The sequence below is a fragment of the Calypte anna genome, chromosome 17 (assembly GCF_003957555.1).
Source record: "Calypte anna isolate BGI_N300 chromosome 17, bCalAnn1_v1.p, whole genome shotgun sequence".
NCBI lineage: Eukaryota > Metazoa > Chordata > Aves > Apodiformes > Trochilidae > Calypte > Calypte anna.
Window position 1 is genome coordinate 2112134 of NC_044262.1, and position 26844 is coordinate 2138977.

At 38.9% G+C, this 26844-nt stretch overlaps 1 protein-coding gene across 1 annotated transcript in view; it reads left to right on the forward strand.

The window, feature by feature from the left end:
- The window catches only part of GARNL3 (GTPase activating Rap/RanGAP domain like 3), a 31702-nt gene extending 7977 nt beyond the window's left edge, over positions 1-23725 (forward strand). The window contains exons 11-29 of the mRNA XM_030461396.1: positions 432-535; positions 1622-1730; positions 2813-2858; positions 4446-4552; positions 4904-5025; positions 6009-6113; positions 8084-8158; positions 9087-9198; positions 9919-10017; positions 11442-11558; positions 12072-12241; positions 12546-12716; positions 13473-13539; positions 16123-16230; positions 16670-16788; positions 17202-17337; positions 17948-18157; positions 18458-18569; positions 19293-23725. Of these exons, the coding sequence (XP_030317256.1) occupies positions 432-535; positions 1622-1730; positions 2813-2858; positions 4446-4552; positions 4904-5025; positions 6009-6113; positions 8084-8158; positions 9087-9198; positions 9919-10017; positions 11442-11558; positions 12072-12241; positions 12546-12716; positions 13473-13539; positions 16123-16230; positions 16670-16788; positions 17202-17337; positions 17948-18157; positions 18458-18569; positions 19293-19458 (2255 nt within the window). The 3' untranslated portion in view covers positions 19459-23725. The remainder of the gene's footprint in view (positions 1-431; positions 536-1621; positions 1731-2812; positions 2859-4445; positions 4553-4903; positions 5026-6008; positions 6114-8083; positions 8159-9086; positions 9199-9918; positions 10018-11441; positions 11559-12071; positions 12242-12545; positions 12717-13472; positions 13540-16122; positions 16231-16669; positions 16789-17201; positions 17338-17947; positions 18158-18457; positions 18570-19292) is intronic.
- The last annotated feature ends 3119 nt before the right edge of the window (positions 23726-26844 follow it).

Sequence of the window (26844 nt, forward strand, 5' to 3'; positions counted from 1 at the left end):
TCATGCATGCTAAATGCTTCACCAGGAAAACCATGGGTTAGCTTAAATCAATGGTATGGAATGCAGTTAAAGTGTTTACATGATCTGTATCTTCAAGGTCAACATTTTAATTTTAAATTGCAATAAGATGAAAAATAACCTGGCTTGTTACATTACTTGCTTCATGATAGTAGGGCATCATGGCTTGAAGAACCATGTGTTATTTCAGAATGCTAGGTGAGGGACATCATAGGTTTTAAATGTGTGAATGTACAGATCAGGTTACAAACTTGCATTTGGACCTAAGTAAAACTTGGAGTGTAGACACTTCCCAAAACAGATCAATAAAAAGGACAGCCAAAGAAGGGTTGATAGAAGGGCCTGAAATATCTTTCTTTCCTTAGAAAACTTGAAGGGTTTATTCCTACTGAGAACGTTGTTGTCCCTTTCAGATGACACAACAGGAACCTCTTCCATCTATACAGTTTTCCAAGGGCATGAAATTATGTTCCATGTTTCAACCATGCTGCCATATTCTAGAGAGAACAAGCAGCAGGTACATGGGTCTCTTCTCTCTCTTTTTTTTTTTTTTATTCTGAAAATATCATGATGTGTTAGAAGATAATCATCATATAGTTTCTATTATGTTGCAAAAGACATTTGCAAAGCAAGTGAAAGTTGATTGACTGAAAATATATTCTGTTAATCCAAGGGCTTGTAGAGCTCCATGGCTACAATTGCTGCCTCAAAGAATATAGGAAGGTTGAAAATTAGGCTTGTATGTGAATTGTCAAAATGCTTGCATAAGTAGCACACAGCTCATAGTCAGCAATTTATGCAGCTTTCAAGAAAATCCCCATGTGGCCATGTTACTGGGAAGATCTGTGCTTTTTTTCTGTTGCCCTCTCACTGACTAGATGTTTTCTTGGGTATTCAAGTGTGCTGGAATCCATTACTTGAACCTTTCTGTATATTGTATGATGAAAAATACTTCATGAGCACATGCAATTACCTGTACATCACACATCTATAATGATTTACCTAAAATTACTCACAAATTACTTTTTTCACTATTTTCTTATTTAAGCAATAATTTTATATTTTATATTCATGTAATAATATAGTTAAAATACATAATTATATTTTCCTTTTTTTTCTTTATTTCCATGTCTGTTTTCTCATGCTCTTGCCTTGGTTTGATGATTAGATCCTAGCAGAAGCCAGAAACCAACCTGGGAATTTATTGTTTAAAAGAATAATTTGGCATCAGGTTTTTTTTTCCTTTTATCTCAAATGGTAGATTTGCTCTTCTGGAATAGTAGGTATTCTGTGCCAAGTTTGTGAATATTAATCATGGAAATTACAGAAATCATGAGTGCTTTGCTAACTTAAAAATAAGCAATAGCTGCTATTATAGCAGCTGCCTTGTGTGTGCACCATGGAACTGCTAGGCTTATTTTCACAGAATTAAATAATGATTTTGTACTGACTTCAGTCATGCTGACCATAGTTTTTCTGTTTGCAGTTCAAGAATATTGTTTTACCATTCTCCCACAGAGCTGTTACTTATTTATGTCTTCTAAGTCATCGTGTCTATTTTTCCTCCTTTTTTTTTTTTTCTTTTTTTTTTTTTTTTTTCCAGGTAGAAAGGAAGCGACATATTGGGAATGACATTGTCACTATCGTGTTCCAGGAAGGTGAAGAGTCCTCTCCAGCATTCAAGCCATCTATGATTCGCTCTCATTTTACACGTATCTTTTTCCTTACATTTTTCTAGTGGTTTTTTGTTTGTTTGAAACATTAATAATACTTTTTACTCATTATTACTACCCTAAGTCTTTCCTATATGCTATTCATGGAAGTGAAAGCTAGTTCAGAAAGAGTTGCATTCTTGCATTCTTTACCTTCATCTGCTATCTGCTTGACTAGGTGTCTGAATGTCTGCCTCGTAAAACATAAAAGAATCAAGTTGAACCACCTAGGAGATCAAAGAAAATGTCAAAGCAAGAATGTGTTTTTAAATTGTATTTTTATTGAAGGTGTTTGTGTCACTTCACAGAATAAATTTCATACATTTTCATAAAATCCAAATTTATAACAGTATTTCTGTTGCTGATGTGAATTAATGTGGCTTTAAATACTGAATATTGCCCTTTAATGTGTAGATGCTGTTTATTTTAGGCATTTATGTATTTTAGATCAGCTTTTCTCAAATCTTTCAGAACATACATCACAAATTCTCCATATTTATGGCATCCTGTGTGTTTCAGACTTCTGGTTGAAAACATTTTGAAGGCACTGTGATGCCAAGAGCCATCTGCCAGTCACTTGGGTTTATTATGGGGTCACATTAGTGACACCCCCAGTCTGGCATCTCTAGGTTAGGTGGCATGATTTGAAGAAAAGATGGATGGAGAAAAGTTATTTCTGTTCATACTCTGCTGCTGAGTTTTTAAGAATGATCACAAAGTTTATGACTTCTAAACCTGGTTCTTGGGCTTACTGAAGGTACTTAGAAATTTCTTGCAGGTTCCACCTGTGTCTGGCCTTATTTTTTAGATTTATGCTCTTCATATTAACCTCTTCTAAATGTAAGAAAGGGCTAGAAAAATAATTCCACACGTTAAAAAATGTATCTTTAGATACCAGAGGAACCTACATATTGTTTTATAAATGTTGTTCTAATGTGTATAGTCTAGAACATTTTATGAATTTACATTGATGAATATATTTTACCTTCATTAAATCTGTGATCTGCTCCAGGAAAAAAAAAAATGTATTAAAATACATGAGCTTCATTACTACTGGGTTAACTTCCTTAACTGCATGGCAGATATTTTTGCCTTAGTGAGATACAATAAGCAGAATGATAGCTACAGGTAGGTGCTGATTGAAGCAAATAACTTCACACTGAATTTCCTATGGTTTAGAGATACCAAGAGAACATTTTGTATTGTCCTCTGCTCTTTATGTCAAGAAGTGAAATAAACTGATGGAATTAAAGAGCAGTACTGATGTGGAGGCAAAGAGCTGTAAACTGGCTGGGAATAAGTAGCATGTTTCTAACCATCAGAAAAATGGAATTCTGGAACAGGCAGAAGCCAAGGGATTAAAAAAAACTTGTAATATTTTAGATGAAGTATAACAGAATTATGAAAGATAAAGCTGGAACATTCTGACTAAGTGACATCAATGGCATGGTGAACTATGTGTATGATGGAAGTTAATTAGAAATAAGAGCCATTCTTTTTTGCATATCCACCTTAGGAGAGGATGGGTTAGGTTTGAAATCACTGCCAGCTCAGATGCTGAGGTCTCTGGTGACTAAAGAATTTATATTAGGAAACCATAATGTTTGGTCTCTCCAGCACTGGAAAGAAAATTTTGGGTCATGAAACTAACATTGTGTCTCAAACTGTAATCTGTGTGTGTGTGTGTGTGAATGTCCACAACACTCAAGGCTAAAAACTTTGCAGGTTGGAAGGGGGAAGTCAGTCAGTCAGTGTATTAGACTTTGAGTACAAATTTCTAAAGTCTGTGTGAGCCTCCATGACACACATTACTCATTACTTAGCAAAACTTTCAGCTGTTTGCAAAGCATGCTGCTCCATATTTACAAGACAGCATTGGGTCTGTGATCCCTTGAGGTGATTTGCTGGTTAGCTTGTAGTGAAAAGAAAGAAACCACTTGGAAATAGCTTCTAGAAATGCAGGGCCCCTAAGCAGGTTAGTTTTCTTTCCTCCTTTCTTTGACAGTTCCATAAGGCTGAGGACTCAAGTAGAATGTGAAAGAGACCAGCTGTATCCCTGGATACTCTCTTCACCTTAGGGCTCATAGGACTCTTGTTCAATCTATTATTTTTTTATGATTACCTTAAAGAAGCTACATCTTGCTGGGCATGGTGTATACACAGTGTTTCTACCTGGCATTCATTCTTGGTATGCCAGATTCCTTATGGATCAAAAGAAATTGGCAGGTCCATCTGTCATGGAAGTTACTCTGACTCTTTTTTCCTCAGTGAAAATGAATTTGCTACTCCTGATGCACAAATTTGGCTCTAGTTAAGCCATTGTTTTTCAGAAAGAATCAAGAATTTCATGCATGTGGTGGATGTATTGGTCAGGTAGAAATCTGTAAGGAGATAATATTTTGTAGGGAAAGAACTGTGACAGTTTTTTTGAAAAGGACTAGATTTTGCTAATGCCAGTAAAAGCCTTGTTTGATGAATAGAACTGCAAGCTTCTGTTGTGACTGTTGTGTTGCACTACTAGTTTGTGTAGAGGGAGCAGAATTTTGCCCAAGGGGATAGTTCTAAGTGAATCTTTCTTGTTAGAACCCATGGAAGTTCTTATGTAAGACATACAGAGAAACCACTTTCCACTTCTTATGTTTTGAAAAGTGTCTATAAAAATGGTGGGATTTCAGTGTGACTTTTAATATGGATAAAAATATGTTTTTTCAATAGGCTGAAAATATTTTCAGAAGAAAGTGTTCCTCTCTTTGGGCCTCCCCTTCCATCCCCGCCTGTGTTTACAAATCACCAGGAATTCAGGGATTTTGTGTTAGTGAAATGTAAGTCAGTTTTTCCTTTGTTAGAAACACTATTATTAAGTGTTCAACATCAGCAAGAAGGAAATCTGTGAGAACTGATCATGATGAGTGTAACTAGATATTTGTCTGATAACTCATTCTGCCTATTTAAATTGGTTTAGTACTAAAGTTGATAAGCAGTTTTGTAGTTGGTATGCCTGATAGAATTCTCCTATTCCTAATTTTTCTCTGTTATTCACTAAAAAACGAAAAAGGAGGCAGCTCTGAATTACTAAGGGGAAAACAGGAATTTTTTTACAGAGGCCAACTAGAGTCAGTGGAAGCTATCAGAGTTTATTTATGTAATGTATTTTCTTTTCCATAATACTTTAGTAATAAATGGGGAAAAAGCCACCTTGGAAACCCCAACATTTTCTCAGAAACGCCAGCGCACTCTGGACATGCTGATCCGCTCTTTGTACCAAGACCTGATGCCTGATCTACACAAAGTAAATGTGAGTCACAAGTTTCTGCCCCTCACCTGTGCTTTCCTGTCGTGTAACAAGGCAACCAGGTGCCCCTAATTGCCAGGGAGTGAGCATGAGCTTGTGTCAAGCCCACCTGTGCCTAATTAGGGTTGGACCCACTGCGCATGAGCAGGACCAGGGGGCCAATCCTAATTGGGCACAGGTGGGCTTAACACAAGCTCATGCTCACTCCCTGGCAATTAGGGGCACCTGGTTGCCTTGTTACACTACACTTCCCTGTTCTCACTAGTAGACTGAATGTTCTGTTTCTTTAAAAGACTGGAGTGCTAATGAGCACTGAATTGTATGCACTAGGCTAAATACCAGTTGTCACATAACTTGTTTTACAGTTATATGAACACTGACAGGCAGTGATTTCAGAATAGGAATCTTCATGCATTTATTTAACCCAGCAGTAAGGATAAACTTAACAATCTTCTCCTTTGTGTAAGCTTTCCTGCAGCAAGGGAATAGGGAAATTCAGGCTTGTCAAATACAGCTGTTAGTCACCTTACCATAAAAACTGCACTTCCTCATTTCATAAAATGTAAATTTGGATCATTTTTGCCCTTGGGTAACAATGAGAACTTGATTTTAGGTGATGAAGATGTATTCTTAAGGTGATCCTTAATAAAGAACTGCAATATTTCTAACATTAGTGAGGTGCTATTTTTCTCACTGTTTATTACTCTTAGCTAAGTAGATCTGCTTCAGCCTTTTTGTCAGTACATCAATCTTGCAGTCTTTGTTATGATTGCTTAGAACATGACAGTGATAATCCATGACAAGTTGGAAAGCAAAGCACTCAAAGATTGGAAGAGCTGTGATTTCTGTTCTCTGACTGTTAGATTCATCACTACAGAATACCCGAAAAAGACAGAAAATTTAAATGATACCACATTAAAGCAAACTAGATTAAAAGATTATGAAAACTTTCAGTTTTAAAAAAAAAGAGACATTTTCTGTTTTAGAATATGCTCAACAGAAGGTCCTTCAGTGATGTGTTGCCAGAGTCCCCAAAATCAACACGGAAAAAAGAGGAAGCTCGGCAAGCAGAGTTTGTGCGACTTGGTCAGGTAGGATCAGCTGAGGTATGCACCTGTGTTTATGAAGATTGGAGTGTGCCATCCCCTTTATTAGAATTTGAGTAACTTGCAGAGTTATGTCAGGACTTAATGCAGTTCACTGTGTTCAGAAATAGTTTTGTAGCATTGGACTGAATTATGTTAAGGTAAAATATGAATAGAAGTATTTATCTGTAACATCTGAGGCACACAACACAATTAGAAATCTTTATAAACCAGATAAGCCTGAAGGAACATTGGAAAAATTGCACCCTAGGATCAAACCTGAAAGGCCTTTTCCTGGTTCATGCAGCAGGTGCTTTCTGTCACCAAGCAGAAGAGTGCTGGTTTTTTCTGTGCTTTGGAGAAACATGATCTTTCATGGATTTCCTCTTTATGTTATATTAAGACTGAATTTCTTGGAAATTTTTATCCTGCTTGAGCCAGGAAATGTTTTAACAGTCTTTCTGCTAAATCAGAGGTTGCTAAACATCTTGGAACATAACTCCAGTCTTTTATGGGCTTATTGATACTTTGTTTCAGCAAGGAGTAAAACTTCCTCTTAATTTAGACAGTCTGGTTTGATCTGATGGTTCATTGCAGCAGAAAAAAAAAGACAGTGTCTGTGCTTATCAGACACTTATGCTCCTTTCTGCTTGTTTCTTCCTGATCCTGGACTGGTGACAGGTTTCTCCTGCTTACCTTAATATCTTGTTTCCAAGATGATTTAACTCAGCTGCTGTTAACAGAGCAGGAAACCAAAGCAGAAAAAAAATGAAACAAACCAACCAAACAAAAACCCCCTGCTACCAGGAAAACCCAAGCATCCTCCCTTCCCTCTCATTTTTCATTGTGTGTTAGTAAACTAAAGAGTAGAAGAGTCTGAGAAGTTCCAGATCCAAGTAAAAGCTTGCATTGACAGTACTGCAAACTCTGCTCCTCTGTCCTTTTTTTACTTACAAACTGTAGGCCCTCACACTTTCTGACATGCCTTCCAAGGAGATCTTAATCATTCTTGCCAAACTCTGTGAATATGTCTGTCCTGTAGTTATTTAGATGGTACACAGAATTCACTGATGTTTGCCTCAGCAGTATGTTTAACTAATTTCTGTATTGTCAAGGCAATCTCTACTGACTGGTGGGATGACATTAAAATGTTAATGCAATGAAGTACTTTGTGCTTCTCTCTAAGCCATGTTTAGTGCAGATGTGGGAATGGTGCATGCAGGTAATTACTGCCATTTCAGAGACTGCATGATGGGCGAACTTCAGGGCAAAAAATTGGTTTCTAAATTTCTAAAACTCCATTAAAGATGACAGGTGACAATTCCATGCCTCATCACTTTGTCAGAATACTGCTGAAAAGGTTAGCAAGGAGGATAGATAGGATACCCCAAGCAGATTTACTGGGTATCTCACTGAAACTGTGTTTATACAGTAGTTCCCTAAAGTTCTTTCATAATCAGCTCACTTCTAGTTATTTCCAGTTAAAGAATTTGCATACTGTTACTGTGTGTCCTTTGCATCCCTGGCAATGTGTGACTTAGTGGTTTGTTACCGAGTTTTGCAAGCGAAAGGCCAGCTTGTATCAATGCAAGGATCCAGCTTGCTTATAGAATGAGTTGTGTAGATAACGAGCTTGTATGCTTTGAGGTAAAGGCTTTTCTGGTTTTGAGCTTCCATTAAAAAAAGCCACAAACAAAAAACCCCACAAAAAAATCAAACCCAAACCAACCAAACAAAAAACCACCAGAAATCCAACCAGCGTATGTTCTGGTTGAGGAGATCTCTAGCAACCCTCTAGTGATTAATGCAGGCTTTGTTCGTGATATATAGACTTATGCTTCTTTCCTAATCACTTAAAATATGATAGGAATTCCAAACTGGAGTAGCTTGCATCCTAAAATGTCCTTTCTTTATAATCTTTTGCTTGGGTATTGCTGGCAAAAACTCAGTTTAAACAAAACCTCTGTTTTTATTAGGCGTTGAAATTGAAAACCACTGTGAAAGGGGATGCCACAGCTAACCTGGCAACTACAAGTTTTTGTAAAAAGGAGGTGAGTGAACATGGCTGAGGAGAGCTCTGAAAAAATTATACACTGTTGAGTGTGGCAGTTTTGCATAGTGTTTATTTACTTTTTTGATTAGATGCTGTAGCAGCAAAGATGAAATGTATAGTGTTAAAGTGATTCTGCAGCCAATATCAAATTAATAAAGGACAAGCTTGGAGGCAGAAGCATTTCTCAGGTAAAAGCAAGTGTGGTTATTTTTATATCTGAGAATATTTTATGAAAATACCATTTTCCATATCCAGTTGACTTACATTTTAGCTTCTGCATCAAGCTTAAAACAAAATTTGGTTGCATTTTTATTTCCTGTAGTACCAGATTTGTTTCAAGGGCATTAGGAAATGAAAGATGGAGACCACACTCTTCTGCATGCATCTTATATGCAGAAGCTTCAGAAGCATTTCTGGAATTTGAGCGACTTCAGCTAATTTTTAGACTGGGGAGAAAGGGGCAGACTCTGGGAGGTAGGTACAGAGAACACATGACACAAGAAAACTCTGGCAGAAAGGCAGTTTTTTAACTATACCATGTGGTAGTGATTAGGCATTACAGCTGCAATATCAAATGTAAGCAGACTGCATTTACATGGTGGTACATATGTTTTAAGTCTGTAGGGCTTTTTAAAATAAAATACATACTGAGTATTTCTGGGGTTGCACTTGAGTATCAGCTGCACGTGCTTGAGGAATGTGTCTTGGTCTTATTAGTCTCCAAACCCAGTTAACACAGAGAGCATTTCCTCTGCAAGAAAACGTACCAAGTATTGATATTTGAGATTAAAAATTTGTACTGTTTGGAAATGTATCCTTCCAAAAGCATTTACATGTTATTACTCACCATTGTTCATCACATTCTGTGTCTGTATGATCTGTATTTCTTAGCGTACTAAATATATATCCCTTATGTTACTTCATAGCCTTGGGAATCTCAATCTTTCTGCAGTAATTTTCCTCATGAGGTTGTCTGTGCAGATTCTTGGGGCCAGTCCTTGCTGGTTTCTACAGATGCTGGCATCTTGTTAATAGATGGTTAGTAAATGATCCAGTATTTTTGTGTCAATTTTTATGTATCTGAGTATTTTCTTGTAAATGTGTGTTCATAAGCTCTGTTCAGGTGTTGGTAGGTCTTCTACAGGGATAGTTACCAATCCAAGTTAATTTATTACATTGATGTAGCCAAGTTGCCAAAATTCTCTCTGTACTGGAATCAAGCCATATTGGGGACCTAATATTGATACAGATTTCTGAATGTTATGTCACTTCAGATACTGTTTTCTTGATCATCTGATAAGCCTTACAAAGTCACATCCAAGCTTAAGGAGTGCCTAAATGGCTTGTCTGGATATTTTAGCCCTTGATGGTAGTGAGCAGGATACCAAAGGCTTATAGGACAATGGAAAGCCTGCTTCTTTCATAGCAATGTTATTGCCAGTTTGACCCCTTATATTCTTCTGTGTGTCACATAAGGCCAATGGTACTGAGGAAATGAAGTTAGTTCTCAGGGATAATTCTCAAACTTTCCAAAGGAAGGTCCCTTTTAAAGTTTCAGTTGCATAATCTGATTCATGGAAATGATAAAACACTCCTGTGGAGAAGTATTTGCTATGCTGCTGCGTAGCAACTTTTTGCAGTTCTTTCTTCATTTTTGTAAGAAGCAATTGAGGCTTCTATTACAAGAAAAAAATAGGACAAAACCAGTGATGAGCAAATTTTAGCAAGAATTTTAATAAATACACATTTCTTTTTTAGATGGTCAACCATCAGTGCAAGTGTTTGATAAAACTCTCCAAATAAAGCAAATGCATGTGTTAGAAGCTCTGGATCTTTTGATTGCCCAAACAGACAAAGGTAGGAGAGATCTGTGTTCTTTGATTTTCATATGAGTGTGGCACTGTTTTACCATTGGTTTTATTGGTATTTATTCTATTAACAGCACGTACTAGTGCTAAAAATGTATTTTCTTAAAGGTTCTGGTACAAAAAGAGTTTAAAAGTTGTTTGGAGTGGCAATGTTTCCTTTTTAGCCTCATTTGCAAACATTAAATGTCTATAAAATATGCACTCTTCTAGTGAGATACTTCTTACCCAGTACTCTGTGATTGAATTTCAGAAAGGGAACATACAGATAGTGAGAATCTTTTAACACAAAGGATTATAAATATGATTGTTTTATTGTTTTTGGCACAGTATATCTATTTGCTCAGATTTGGCCAAAGCTGCATATCCCTACACTTTGAGTAAAACATGGTTCCTTTTGTATCACTGAGAGTTGCCCAAATTGTCTGCATCTGAATAATTGAAGTGAAATCAAACCCTCCTACACTTTTTTGTGTAGGTTTCCCTAGTCCTGGGAGATGCTGTCAAAAGTCACTTGTTTACTTGCCTATGTTTTGACACGTTACCATCACATGAACATCACTGGCCAGGGGCATCTGGTATGGAAGATGTTAGCTGGCCAAATGCCATGGGCAGGCATGACTTCAGAGAAGTCAAGGAGATTCTTGGACAGTATGGGAAACACCTTATAGGCAGCTTTACTCATCAAAGGAGAAAGGCTTTAGCAAGAGCAACCTAGTATTACCAGGACTTAAAGCATGGACTAGTTGACTTCCTGTGAATCTACATAGTTTATCATTTGGCAACTTTTTTGAAGTTACAAACACAAGATGTATGCTTTCTATGCCTCAATATTTATCTGATTAGTAGGGTTTTTTCCCACCACAGAAAACTGTATTTATGATCTTTGTTTGAGAAATATTCAGGATTCTGTTGATAGATTTTTCAGGTTGTTCACCAACTGAACACCAAAGGCAATGTGCATTTGAACAATGGATAAGCAAAACCAGTCATCCCAAAAGGTGTTGAACTCTTATTAAGGATCCAGTTGTCAGCTGCTCAGCTGGATGGGTCCAGCTATTCAAGTTAACCCTTTTACTCGTGTCCTTTAGTTTATGGTATTTTTACATTCTTGAGAACTTTTTAATGTTTCTGAAGTAGTGTTATGTGTCAGGTTTTAAGCTTTTGAATCGTTCTTTGCTGCAGCACCACCTGGTGGGAAACTGAGCTTCTGACCAGAAGGAGATTACTAGAATTGTAAAGCCTAGTGAGTTCATTAGCAATCCTGTATGATGTTGCAGCTTACCCCCAGAGAAGCAATATGCCTTGTTTATCTTTGCCTTGTTTGTTAGGTGCTGCTTCTTTTTTTGAATATTAATTTCAAACTACCTTCATCTTTTTATAACTTACTGTTTCCTGGCTGCCTTTATCCTTCAGGGAAAGACTCTCGTCTCCTTGTCTTCAGACTCAGTGCTCTCCAAAAGGATATAGAAACAAAGCAAATTATAAAAAGCAAATATGACTGCAAAGAAAATAAACTGGAGCGAACAAAAGGTGATTTTTTTTTTTTTCTTTCTCTTGTGTTAAGAAAAAAACCACTGTTGTATGAAGTCTGCAGTTGTCAGGGGCTTATTAGCTCTCTTGAAGTGTTCATCTTTATGTTTTTCTCTGGACAGTCAATTCCAATTTTAAGCTAATACATGAAAATAAGTCTGGTATAGTCCAATATGACATTTTAGAGCTTTGTAAAAATACCACATTACTTGGCAATCACTGCCAAGTTCTAGAGAAAAGTATACGAGTTGCTTTCAGGATTGAAGGGTATGAGAAGAATAACACAGGGATGTGAAGCTGAAATGAAGGTCGTAAGATGGACAAACACTGGCAAATCTCTATTAAATAGCAGTGCTAGATTAGTTTGGGTGTTGATGCTAAATGTAGTAACTGTGAACATTTCCAGAATCATAGATGTATGTTGTCATCATACAAATACCAAAAAAAAAAAAAAAACAAAGCAAAAGCAGGCCCTGTCCCAAATACTTACAATCTAGAGCATTATTTCTTCAGGCTGCCATTTGTATGCCATTAACACTCATCATGGCAGTGAACTGAGGATTGTTGTGGCTATTCGGAACAAACTACTTCTCATCACAAAGAAATATAATCCATGCAGCAGTTTAACCAGCAGCTCCCTGCTATCATCTGAATCTCCAGTAGAGGAGTTCCAGTACATCCGGGTATGTGTAATCTAATCACTAATTAACAGACTGTTAAGCACCTGGCTAGTGGGTGGGATGGGATGGGTTTATAAGGAGCATGTATTTTTATCTCTCTGAACCTCCAGTAAAATGATACTGAGAAGCCATATGATGAGGGTTCCATCACATGTATGCTAAATCAATATTTCAGACTTTTTAAGTTTCTGCTTGCTCTTTATCATATTTCTATGCTTAGGGCACATCCATTTAAATATGTGTAGTATCTGCAGCACCTGCAGTGGGAGCTGGAAAAAAGAGAATAATACTACTATTTACATTATAGGAAATATGCCTTTCTGACCCTCCAGTGCTTATGACTCTGGTGGATGGACCTACTGGAGACAGTGACAGTGACAGTGACAACATGATCTGTGTAGCATATCGGCATCAGTTTGATTTAGTTAATGAGAGTACTGGAGAATCCTATAGATTGCATCATGTTGAAGCAAACAAAGTAAGTTTTCATAATTGAAACAATTTTCTTGCTCAATCACAGTGAACATAACTTCTTGCAGACTCATTGCATCCTGTGCTGGCCTCCTGAATCTATCATTTATGTAGATCCTCACGTCTCTTCCTTTTCACTTCTGTAACCTCTTATTTAGGGTACTCTGAGATGTTCCTTTTGGGATACATGATGATAATCACTCCCAAACAAGCTTAGTTATTAGGTGTGACATGTTAGGAAAAAACGCTGTGTTTCAGGCTCTGAAATATCACTGTCAGTATGAATTAATTTTTCTCCTTTCTTAGTAGTTTTGAAGCAGTAAATGGTGGATCTGATCCTTCTGCTAGTCATGATGTATAGTGGAGCTTTTTGGATTTCACTATTTGAAAAGAACTATTATTTTTAGCCTATCATGTTGATTCACAGCTCACCTGAAATCACCCCATTTCCCAAAATTTGTATTGCCAAGTAAGTTATGGCAGTTTTTATTGCTTTATACTGTGGGTGTGGTGTTGAACTATCTGGAGCTGAATACAAAAGAAATAGATTTGAATTCTGAGTGGAACATAGAAAGAAATCACAAAACCCTCCTTCCCCACCCCCTTTCATCTGCTTATCTGTAGTTGTTCTGTCTCCTAACAGTTTGTATTGATTGTTAGTCAAAACCTGGTTGTAATAACCTCAGTTTCCTGAGGTTACTGAGGAACTGAGGTTTCCTGAGGGTTACTGCCTGTTCATTACCCTTTCCCATTATCGTTGCAGGTTAATTTTGTTGCAGCTATTGATGTATATGAAGATGGTGAAGCTGGTCTACTGTTGTGTTACAACTGTAAGTATTTAGGGAAGACTAAAAATGGTAATGCTTCAATCTGCATATGTAATACTTTTTTCACTAGAGACTAAATCTGTGTTTTAAAAAAAATTCAGTGTTTCATGGGAAACTTTTCCCATGAATACAGAATACAGGTTCTTTTTAATCTAGATGCGTATTAGAGAGACTATAAATTGAAGTATTTTATTTCAGGGTATGTTGAATTTAGATATACTAGCTGTTAGGTTTTAATTTCAGGTATATATGAGTGTATCTGTATATTCATAGATGGTACCACCTTATGCTCAAAAGTCCTATTTCTCCAGATCTACCTTATTCTTCAGGTAGCTACACACTTACCAACTGTTTTCAAGACACGTACAATTTAGCATTCCACTCCTTTTTCCTCTGTGTGCTGTTCCATCCTGTCTGTGTGCTTTTTCTTCCAGCTACTACTTTGCACTGTTGCATTATTTCATTCTCTCAATCCCATTTTTATAAGATGGCCTGGGATATTACATGCATATGCACTTTTATCTGCAGTACACAGGTACTTTTTCTTCCAGTCTTCACGAAAATAGAAGCTCTTAGCATGAAGCAGCCTTTATGAGGCAGTGCTGAAGGACAAGACACAGCTTGCTTTGCTGCAGAAGGCATGTCCTATTTGCCACTCCAGAGTGAACATTGATGCAGACAGGATGAATGCACCTGTGTTGCAGCACTGGCTGTCAGATTGGTGCCACAGAGCAAGTTTTAAGTGTCTCTAAACTGTATCTTTCTAAACTCTGGTGAAGTCTTACTGGTTCTTGTAGCTTGCTTCTTCACTTAGCACTGCTTCAGAACTAAAAAGCTATCCTGACAGAGCATAGAAAATTCCTACCTATGTTGCTCTTTGAATCAGTTCTCTTTTAGTAAACCTGGTGCTGATCCAAAGCTAGCAAACTTAGTTGATCTTAAAATAACGATAAAGGTGCAACTTGCAGCAACTTGAATTCCTCTTCCTAGGACAGGGAAACCTACATTTGTTTTTGAGTTTCGTAATTCTGAAAGTATATAGGAGAAATATGAAGACACAGAATCTGGCTGTATCCTAAATTTATGTTTAAAAAAAGACCTCTAATACACTTCTGGATATAAACTTCTATTTAGGATTTTGCCTAAAAAATAGAAAAGATCTGGAAGTGGCCAGCTTCCTACACTTTGAAACAATTGTAGATGTTTACCTGGAGCATGCAGTACACTCATATGAGCTTGTCAGGAAAAGGAGATGATTGCAATTGCATTTCATCTTTAAGCTTTCATTTGCTGGTGTGACTTCTCAAGTCAGGAACAGCGTGGCCAGCAGGTCCAAGGGAAGTGATTCTTCCTCTGTACTCAGCCCTGGTGAGGCCACAGCTCGAGTACTGTGTCCAGTTCTGGGCCCCTCAGTTTAGGAAGGATATCAAGGTCCTGGAGCAGGTCCAAAGGAGGCAACCAGGCTGGTGAAGGGACTTGAGCACAGATCCTATGAGGAGAGGCTGAGGGAGCTGGGGGGTGTTCAGCCTGAAGAAGAGGTGGCTCAGAGGAGACCTCATGAGGTGGCTCAGAGGAGACCTCTCTACAACTCTCTGAAAGGAGGTTGGAGCCAGGGGGGGTTGGGCTCTTTTCCCAGACGACTTTCAACAAGACAAGAGGGCAGGGTCTCAAGTTGTGCCAGGGGAAGTTGAGGTTGGATATTAGAAAGAATTTCTTTACGGAGAGGGTGATCAGACATTGGAATGGGCTGCCCAGGGAAGTAGTGGATTCTCCGTGTCTGGAGATATTTAAAAAGAGACTGGATGTGGCACTCAGTGCCATGGGCTGGGAACCACGGGGGGAGTGGATCAAAGGTTGGACTTGATGATCTCTGAGGTCCCTTCCAACCCAGCCAATTCTATGATTCTAAGTGCTGAACTGTAATATTGGTCCCTTCCAATGTGGCATTCCATGATTCATACATTTTGATCAGCACTAGTGCATGTGTTTAAAGAAAACTCTGTTGGTAATGGAAAGTATTCATTATCCACATCTATCAAATTAAAAATTCAGAATTGCACTGTCAATAAGAAGCTGGATAAGCCAGCATTAGTATCTGACTCATAGAAAGAGTGTTAATTTCAGAATTGGTAGACTTGCAGCAGCTGAGAAGTGGGCTCACAGGTTACATGATACATAAAATCTTGGTGTCTGTAATCTCTCATATGTATAACAGTCTTCAAAGAAGGTGAACTGTGCTAGCTTGTAGCTGCTTGAAGAGCAGTTCTTGCTGACAGAGGTACAATTCTGCTGACAATGCTTTTTGAATTTTTCTTGCCTATTTCTCTCTCCGCATGTCAGGTAAGAAACTGGTAACTTGGAATAAAGTAATACTTTGTGAAATGTGGCAATTTACTAGAACACCAGTCTTTTATTTTGATCTTTCAAATGCTGTGTTCTCTTACCTGTTTAGATAGAGAGAGACTTTGACCTATATATTTGATTATGTATATAATCCCCACAATTCTGCAAAATCTGACTATAAAGTTGGTGTTTGTCAGTTGCAGTGTAAGGTGATGGATGCTGCCTTTTCCTTTTTTGTTACAGATATTTGTCAGTACAGAAAGGTATACCCTTTCAATGGAGGTTCTCCACTGATCCAGCCATCAGCTTATGACTTCCACTTCAGCTGGAATCAAGTTCCTTATGCTGTTGGTAAAAAATACCTCTTTTTACTAGATGGCTGTTTTTTCATTATCATTTAGGCTTACACTTGGCTATTAGTGGAATTACAATATGTGTGCTAGGAATTAGCATGTTAACATTTGTCATGCCACCTTAGCTAAGTTTCTGCATACGATAATTTTCAGAAGTGGAGTCTTGGTACCAAGTTCTTCCTTTGCTGAACTTTTTTCCTTTCTCCTTTTTCTGCTTTTTATTTTCCATTCAGCCTACCTTCCATCAGGCATGGAGAAGGAAGTTCCCTTCAGGCTCTTGATGTAGCTTAGTGTCCCTCAGTATGTTAGACAGCCCTTTTTGTAGGAAATGGAGATGCAAGAAGATGTCAGATACTCAAGAACAGTTTTCATGGAGCATCTAAGAGACATTTATATTAACCATTTTTCCTTAACAAATAATTTTTGTTTTGTTGCAGTCTGTGCTTTCCCTTACATCCTTGCCTTCACTACTTACTCCATTGAGATCCGGTTAGTGGTGAATGGGAACTTAGTCCACATAGCAGTTGTGCCTGACCTCCAACTTATAGCATCAAGGGTAAGACACAGGAAAATCATATTAAGCTATTCCAGTGATATGTTGAGATCTAATTTACATTAAAAGTTGCTGCAGCCAAAAACTAAACAAACCAAAACATGTGCTGCTTGATCCATGGTGACTGTTACCTGTGTGGAATCAAGTACAAAGAGAATCAGAATTGATCTCACTGTTCTGTATTGCTCATGGTAATGCAGATCTGAGGTATCTGACTGCTTATGGGGCAAAAATGGTATCTGCAACATCACAGATGTTCTCACCACTAACAGTTGTGTCACCTTTATGACCAACCTTAGCTGACTTAGCAGCAATAGTGGCAATAGAACTTAGTGGACAAACATTTGAGCTCTTAGTTAGAAGAATATGGTTATGAAAGTTGGATTGTACTAATGATGGGTGATTTGTCATTTCAGTCAGATATTTATTTCAAAGCTACTGCTGCAGTAAGTGGATCATCCGACAGCAGCTCACTGGAAACGTGTTCAGTGAGTTCTCCTCCAACACCGACAGCTTATGAAGTGCCAGAATGTCCTCTTTCTTCTCTAGAAGGTAATGTGGTTTCCAGATAGCTTGAATAACAATCTCTGATCATTCTAATGGCTGTATTATCTCAGTGCAGCTGATCTTTACTAAGATGAAATTGATCAGTTAAAAGATTTTGAGGTTCTAGCTGAGAGTCTGGAAGATAGAGATTTTCTCTTTATCCATGGACCTGAAGCACCTGACTGAGCTTTTGGCCTGTGGCATCTCTTCTGAATGCACAGTAGCACTCTTTTGAAGAAATAATTTCTGTAGGAGGGGAGGAATTAAGCTTCATTACCTTGATGAATCTTTGGCAATGTGTCCAAGACTAATAGTGCAAAAAGTGGTATAAAACTGTGGGAAAACTTGAGATTTCACATACACCATTCCTTTCATTTAAGAAAAGCTGAACTACTACTGCACTGTTAAACCTCTTTTCCAAACCAAAAGTACAAAGTTCTAGCCTTGAAAGATCATACTTACACCAGAAGATCTCTGGGGCAAAGATCTTTGTTACTTGTGTAAAAAGCACCCAGCACAGCATGTGTGACTTTTCTGTGCAACTTTTCATTTGGAAGTATTAAGAACTGGTTCTGCTGTGGAAGTGCAACATTACTTTTTTCCTCCTGTGTTTCAGGTGAATCTTCATGTAAAAGCCTGTACAAAATTCCCCTCAGTAATCTGGTTGGACGAAGCATTGAACGACCTCTGAAGTCACCTTTGGCTCCCAAAGTCATCACTACTACAGCACCCAGTGGCAGTGCCTCTCTCCCAGTTGCTCACTCACTACCCTTATCTCGCATGGAAATTAAAGAAATTGCAAGCAGAACACGTAAAGAATTGCTGGGTAAATTTTCCTCATTCTTCAGTGTGCATATCAATTGCCAAATATATAATTTCTAATCTTTGGGCCATCAGATTTGTAACATGTAACCAGTATTCATAAATTAATAGTATAAATAAACAAAGGAAAAGGTGAGAAAACACTCTTTGCAACTAGTCTAGTCAGCATCTCACCACATACAAAGTGACTGTATTCTAAAGCAGGTAGAAAGTATTTAGTTAAGAATGGAAACCACTGACAGATGCTTTAGCATTTTCATGAATGCTTTATGTTGAATATTAAGTTTTATATTCCTTTATTGAGGCCTCTCGGATGAGCCCATATCCAAGACAGAAAGTGCACAGAAGCAAAAAAAGGTTCCTCGAAGACAGTCAGACCTGAAGCCCGGAGCAGTAAGATCAACGAGTAGTGACAGGTAAATAAATAGACTTTAGAAAAGAACTTAAGGCAGACTATAAATGTTTTCAGAATTACTTTGTTTTTCAGCTTGTTTGTGCTTATCTCAGTTGGCATGGATCTGGCTGAGACCCATGTATAACAATGTGAATTACATGCTAAGGTGTGTGCTAAAGAGTATCTGATACGTACTCTTAAGTACTGAAACAATGATACTTTTTCTAAAGACATGTTATTGAGCAAAATTAAATGTGATTTTGTGAGGACCTACTACAGTTGAGCATATCACTAGGATTTGGACTGCATGGTGCAGATCACTTGCTGTTTCCTTCATGTGCTTTTGTGTTGCTATTTCCAGAATACATTTTGTGAAGTAATGCCATTTGTCTCTTTGGCACTGCTTACCTGACCCCGCTGCCACTGTCTTGTTCTTACTGTTTTTACAACATATGTTTGAGTAGAGCAGTGGCAGAATTCTGCCAAGATACAGTAGAGTGAGATAAACAAAAACTCATGTGATGTAAAACCATATTAGATTTATTTCACTTTTTGTAAATTGAGCAGGGGGCTTCATTAACATTGCCTTTTTATGATTTTCCAGAAAGTAAAACAGATTGAAACTCAGTTTTAGTAATCTGTCCCTGTCTTCAGAATAGCTTGACTGAATGTAGAAATAGCCACTGATCCTAGTTGCCATGATCTGTGTATTTTTTTTAAGTTATTTTTGTCTTCCTCTTTGCAGGATAATGATCTCCAGCTCTTCTGAAACCTATTCTGAAGGATGTCATCTTCCTCTTCCCACTAGTTCAGATCCCAATACTGTTGCAAACCAGGAGGAGAGCTCACCATCCAGCTATCCTTTTCAGCTGATTTCTTTATATGATGAAGACATCATTGACTTGAAGTGAAGACAGTCTTAAAACCTTTCTTCCTTTACATTTTCTTACAAATCTGTGAGCTCTATGGGAACGTCACAAACACTGCTTCTAGTGGTAAAATGTGACTGGAAGTATTGATGATTAATCTTTATAAAACCTGTTGTTCTGGTTAGTTCATCCTGATTTGGTGATGCTTGTATCTTTGAAGTTTATGAACCCCTATTTTTGTGGCATTCTAATAACAGGTAATCAATGAGAGATTTAGGCTGGTACAGATCTAAAATAAAAACTATTACTTGTTCTGAACTTCTTATAACTTGAAGTACCTGAACAACATTCAGCTAAGTTTATCACTGCTATTACTCTCATGAGTTGTTTTACAATGGTGTATGTCATGTGGGAAGGTGAATTTTATAATGTAAATCATCCTCTTGTTTTTCAGTCTTTTAAAAAAACAACCAAACCTGACCACACAAACCAACCAATCAAAAAAAAAAAACCAGAAAACCACAACAAAACCCACAAACCCCTCCACCAAACAAGGCTTGCAGTCAAAGTGTTTCCAAACAGTGCAGTCTGTCCTTGAAATGATGAAGCTGTGGTATGTTCACTGAAGAATCAAGGATGTTCTCTGAATATCAGGTAAGATACAAAGATGCTGCTTCCTTTAGTCTGGCCTGTCAATGCACATTTTTTAGAGAATTTGAAAACTGTCTTGGCATTAAAAATCCTTGAGCAGAGACTTTTTATAGACAACACAAACTTTTTAAATACTCCTTAAGAATCAGAAGTTGAAATAAAAATTAAAAAAAAAAATCCAACTGTATTTCTCCATCTGCTGGAAAACTGTTATTATAGTGCACCTCCAGATTTTCCCATTCCAGGCAGAAGAATCAACCCCTGATTTTCTTCCAGACTACACAAATTTTTTAAAACTCTATCCAGAATGATATTTCACTGCTAAGAGAAGCTAGTTTTTTATGGTGAAATAGTCATCGTAGATCTTTTGTTAAGTTAAAAGACAGGTTATCATGTTTAAAGCCTGATTAGATTTTAACCCTTTCATCTATGCCAAAAATAAGTTTTAAACAGTATTTTAAAGGGTGGTTTTTTGTTGGTTTTTATTTGTTTGTTTTGTTTCATGAAAGCATGATGCTTCCAGGCTTTTTATATGTCAAGGTTTTAGCTTTATTAAGAAATATTTCCTTTTTTATATGTAAAAATACTGTATCCTTGGTTTTTATTTTGTAATAGCATTCCTGTGTTATGATTTCACTTTGTATCCAAGCATGACTGTCTGGAGATGTGTGCCTTTTGCTTCAATCTGTTTGAATGTAAAACAATTTTCGCAAGGTAATTTTTGCCTAATTTCTTGTATATAAGGGCTTAATTGCTCCACCTAGGAAAATATGCAAGGCCTTATATGTAAAGATAGTTTCTTACTCTAAATTGGAGTGGCAGATCAAGGAAAGAAGCAGTATTTCCAACAGTAATTAATGTAGAAGCAGAAGCAGTATTTACCAGTGGCTACTATCTATTTTAGTATTTTTGTACCTTTAGAGGTGTTGGGTGAACCTTCATGAGCATCTAGAAGAAAGTGCCAGCTCTAAGTCTTTTGAAGAGCTTACAGTTCTTTTTGAGGATGTTACTTCCATTGATTGTATTGATTTACCCCATCCCATTCATCCGGGCAACTGAGGTTTAAAAAAATCAATCTGAAAACATCACGGAGTGCTTCTTCTCCTGGAAGTTTTAAGCACTTTGTAGAGTTACTGAATCTGCTTTGGGGAACACTGCTTGCACTTAGATATTTTTAGAAAGTCAATGCACTGCCTTTTTCTAGAAACAGATTTCTCAATGTATTTCATCTGTGCTATGTGGGTGTTTTTGAAGTCTACCAGGGTGTTGCAGAACTGGGACTTTAGTTAAAATATATTTTTGTCTGGAAAATTTGCTTTGGAGTGTTAGGATATCAGAATTTAAATACATTGCAGATGTTCATTCACGTGTGCTATTCTAGCATGATTTAACATGACATAGCCATTCTGTAGTAGTTGAAGCAATATATGGAGATTTTAAAACTTGCTTTGTAGAACCCAAACAAACACATATTTAGGTATGTGGAAAGAGAAGCCTTAGAGATGGAGCACTAAGGAGACAAAGAAGACAAAGCAAGCTTGCCCACTGTCTGTGGTGGTAGTCAGGACATGTATAGGTGTGGCATTCATGTCCTAACATAGAGATGATTAAAGAAAGAAAGGGCCATGAATCTTTGTAGATATTTTATTTAGCCAGAACCACAGCAGTGGCTATGAAGTATTGGTGTAAAGTAAGAGTGTGTCTGTGTGAGAACCTTTGAAGGTTTGCCTGTCATCACAGTACTGATGACATCTAGCAAACAGTAACAAACAGCAAAAGAGCTGTAAGTAGTACAGATGAAATTTGTTAAGTTTGGCAAAACCAGATCAGAGAAGTGTCATGGTACTTATCTGGGGAAAGATGTTGGCATAGTTTGAAGAGGGAAACCCAAGATCTGCCTCCCCCACACCTGAATTTTCTGGTATGGCCTGACTTAATAGGTCAGGCACAAGCTGTTGTGAAGGGGCAATGGCAACTACCAGACCTAAAGACTCTTACTTATACAGGACAGGAGAAATCTGAAACATGGAAAAAAAAATTACCTGTTTCAATTCCTCATTTATGCAGTAAGTGCCTTATCAAGGCTGCTACTTCTTGAGGTTTTGCTTCTGTAATTAATCAGTGTGTGTTGCAGGGATGTCGGGATAATATTTGACCTTGCAAAAGAAGTTGAGAGGCTTCAGGCACCATAAGTTTGGTTTGTATGACACGTAGAGATGGCAGCTGAGGCTTTAGGGTCGTGTATATCTAGTTTACTACCTACTTGCTGTATGAGAGCAGCCTAGAATGTAAGTAGAAGGGAGACAACATAGTAATTTCCAATTTTGTTTGACATAAGCTGCAAGAACCAAATTCCGTGAAGGTCTTTATCACATTTATTGGATCAAAAGACAAAATACCACACAATCCTGTGAAATTGCTGCCACAAGTGGACAAATATCCACTGTACATGGATGTAGTTTTTGTGGTCTCAGACCATCATGAGTTACATGTGAAGTCTAACACTACTGCATAACCAGTTACATAGAGTGGGAGTTGCTGCTCCTGACATTTACTTGCTGTGGTTCTGTGTATATTTGACCAAACCTTGGATTCAGGCTCACGTGTGTTTTCCTAGCAGTGTGGATCTACAACTTGTGCTTGCAAATGCATCAGCTTTCTTGGAGCTGTTGCCTTAGTCTGCATTTGGGAGATATAATCCTATGGGCTTGGATTTGTTTTTAACATATATATATGTGGATGTATATATATGAATATGTGTATATATTTGTAATTTTTACCACAAGTAAAATGGATTAAAAGTCCTAAGCATATACGTAGGAATCTAAAGTACTGTGATTTGTGGGGAGCTTGGGGGGGAATTCCATCTGCAAGTGATAATGTATTTCAGAGTTGGTTTTGTTGCCTTACGTATTTGAAAAAGTGCCATACTGTTGTCATTAGTAACAATTTGATGTCATGGTTCATATGCTCAGTGCTTGCTATTTCTGTTAAAGCAGTATTTTCTCAGATAGACTTAGCCTGATTTCGTGGAGGAAGAAATTAGATCCCAAGAACCTAACACTAACAAAATGAGAAACATCACACGACAGTATGCAGCAAACACATGTACTTGCATGCAGGTTGGAAAGTATTTTTACTCTTACTAGTTGCACATAGCAACTTCACCAAGCTGTATCCTGCCTAGCTGTTTCACTCTAATGCTGACCCACAACTGACTTGACTCCTGTTTGCTACTGGAAGTCATTAAATTAACATGTGATTTGAAAGAAAATTATAAAGATTTTGTGCATATTTATTTATAGCTCTATTAAGTCTTTATCTAGTTGAATGAAAAATGCTATGTCTCTCAAGTGTTATCAACCTGGAATGTCAGTTTTAAGTAAGTCTTTGAGTTTTAGCAGACTGCTTTGTAATTTAATAATTGCATATTGTTAATATTGTTGCTACATTTGTGATAAAAAAATCTCCATCTACCACTTGTCTTAAATGCCCATGTATTACCTTTGGTTTTAATGTCATGAGATATGTATGGTTTGTGTTTTAGATGTGAAATCCAACTAGAAACAGTTATATAACATCTGGAACCTTTAAAAGTGCCATTTATCATCTCTGTGAAGAAGTAATAGATGATTTATACCTTCATATGCAATAAAATGTAGACATGATGTCACTTCTTTGTTTCAAATGTTGACAACTAAGGGCTTTTCCAAATTTGAAGAGGCAAATGAAAGAAAAGGAGGGAGTACACTATTTGCAGATAGCTCTGGCTTACAGTTTCCATTTGAGTTCTCTAGAAATTTGGCTTGAGATGTCATTCATTTATGTGCTGTATCATACCTTGGTGTAAGCATTACCCATATTTGACAAGAAGTATAATCCAGTATTGGTTCGTGTTTCCAGGCATCTTTCAGACTATCAGAGATGTCCTCCAGTGGGAGATCTTTACCCCTGGAACAATTAATTAACACTACAACAGACAGTTTTTTTCTGGCTTTGCTGTCTCTTGCGATCCTTTTGAAAAAGCGATGCCCTTTCCTAAATTCTGAAATACCTAAGAGCTACTGCCTTTCTTGTGATTAAATACATTCATAGCCAACTGGACAGCAATAGGAAGAGTAGAGACAACACTAGCACCCATGAGAGCCAAGTGTTCTTCTCCAGTTGGGACCAAGACCTTTTCTCTGATCAGACATTCCAGGAGTAGTAGCAGCAACACAAAAGTACTGCAGTCTGAAAGGAGTTAATTGATTTCTTCATCATAACCTGTGCCAGAAAGGAGAGGTAAAGTGAGGAAAGGTTGGGGTGGGGCTGCACTGAAATTACCCCAGAGTGGTGGGGAGGGGGCACTTTGGGTGGTGCTGTGGGGGTTTTATGGGGCAGGGGCAGATCCGAAAATCAAGGGTGGTCAGTATGGTAAGCATGGGGTTCACTACAGGGCAATGACAAACCCCTGACTTCTGTGGAGCCCCTGGGGGTGGGTGTGAATAAGGGAGGCAGGAAAGTGGTGATTAATCAGCGGCTTGATCAGCTCAGAGAAAGATGAGTGCCCGAGTCTTGAAGACCAAGGAAAGCAGTCCCAGGGGTGCTGGTGAAGTCCCGTCCTCCAGACAATGGGGGGTCCCGTTACCTCAGCGCCACACACAAAGGGGTGAGGTTTGCGTCACCCGGAGTGTTTATTTTCAGGAGGGCGGGTCTATAACCAAAGAGAGCGTGAACACACCCAAAGTGGGTGTGTGGTGTTGGGTGTTTTTTGCATCACAGGTGGTGCCCACAAAACCCACAGGGGCGTGGCGGCCGCGTCTTGGGGTGCGTCTCCTCGGAGGGAGTGGGGGGTTCTCACACAAAGGAGGGTGTGCATGAGGCCAGTGAGTGGGGTCTGTGTCACACAGGGTGGGTGTCTGCACACCTGGGTGTTCGTCCAAAGAGAATGGGGCGGGACCTGTGCCCACGAGTGGGGCATCTGCACAGCAGTGAGCGTGGCTCGTGGCAGCAGAAGGTTTTTATGGCATTTTGGAGCCATTTGGGGCATCAGTGGGAGAGCAGCTGAGGGGTGGAATGTTCAAGGTTTGTGGTACTAAAGCAAACCCGTAGCTCGATTGTTGGTGGTGCTGTGGGTAGGGTTCCATGTGAGGGTTAGGGACAGTAAACTTTTCAGTCGTCACCAATTGTGGTTTTTTTTTTTTTTTCCCCAGGCCCATTTGTGTTGAATTTTGGAGCTGTATATAGCAGTAGTGGGAGAGCTGCTGAGGAGTGGAATATTCGAGGTTTTTGGTACTAAAGCAAACCCATAGCCTGATACTTTTTGACACTGTAGGTAAAGTTCCATGTGAGGGCTAGGGCCAGCAAAAGTTTTCACTGGTCACTCTTTGCGTTTATTTGCCAGGTCCTTTTGTGAGGACTTTTGGAGCCATATATAGCAAAAAGCAAACCCGTAGCCCATATTGTTCCTGATGCTGTGGTTCAAGTTCCATGTGAGGGTTATGGCCAGCAAGCTTTTTGTGGCCATACAAGACTGGGTGAGTCAGTCCTGCTGAGCACTCCTTGGCTCTCTAGTTGCCAGAGCAGCTTGTTAATGGGGATCACAGCATCTCTGTTGGTGTGATATGTTCTTCGAGGCACTACAGAAGTAGCAGTTGGCACCTGCTTGTTTTTAGTTTTCATCAACCCCACTACAAAGGATTTATCTGAAAGGCCAAACAAAGCATGCAGTCATTCTGTATTTTGTCTCTTTCTTTGGCCAGGACAAGCAGACATGCTGGAGTACCCATACAGCTCTAGAGTTCAGGTTCTTGTTATACCAAAGACAATTTTGGGTTCCTGTGTTATCCTTCATTTTCGAAGCAGCACAATTGCCTCCCACAGCTTTTTCTGAAATACAACTTCGCCTTTGCACCTTCTTCTCAAGCCAACAGACTGGGAGCACACCTAGTCCTTAATGCTGAAATAATGAAAATGAGAACCCACCACCTTGGCTTCTGTTGGAAATTTCTGCTCCATCCTTTTCTTACCATTACCATTAGAATCTGGCCTTGGCCACACTGAACCCTACATCTCCCCAGCCTCCCCACCAAGGGAAAGGGGGGAAGTTTGGTCTTTTAAGGAGCAGGGATGTGGGCACACTCTGTTCCAGGGAGAAGGCAGCAGGGAAAGAAGGCATGAGTATGTATTACTGCCAGAGCACCCCTAGGTGCTACCTCTGACCCTTAATTTGACCTTGCAATTAACTCGGCCCCAGCTGCAGGCAATGCTGGGCCGTCCCAGGTGGTTCCAATGAGTATTTAAGGGCGGGTCGGCAGAACGTTCTGGTTTCATCCTGCGCGAGCCGAGGCAACAAAGGGTCCTGCGGGGTGAGCTCCGGGCTTTCCACCCACGGGAAAGGAGTCCTGCTTCAGGACAAGGCTCTGAGTGAGACTGGAAGAAAGAAGCGCTGTACCCTGGAGGTAAGGCACTGGGTAGGGGGGTTCGGGGTTTATTAGGGGTGACGAAGAGCTGCGGAGCCCGCCGAGGCTGAGCTCTGGCCCGGGTGAAGGCGCCCGCCCGTCCGCGCAGCGTCTGAGGGCTCCGGGGGTGTTGGGGTGGGGGGAGCTCAGCCCCACTAGATGGCGGCAGTGCCTTAAATTTGTGCGTTTGAAGCAGAAAAGGTGGAGGATGAGTCTGTCCCGATCGAAGTTGTAGAAGGGAGTTGAGCGCTTGAGTTCCCAGGGGTTTCCGAATCCCCTAGGCTGTGGTTTGGGGACAGCCCCGGAGGACAGCTTGGGGGGAATTCAAAACATT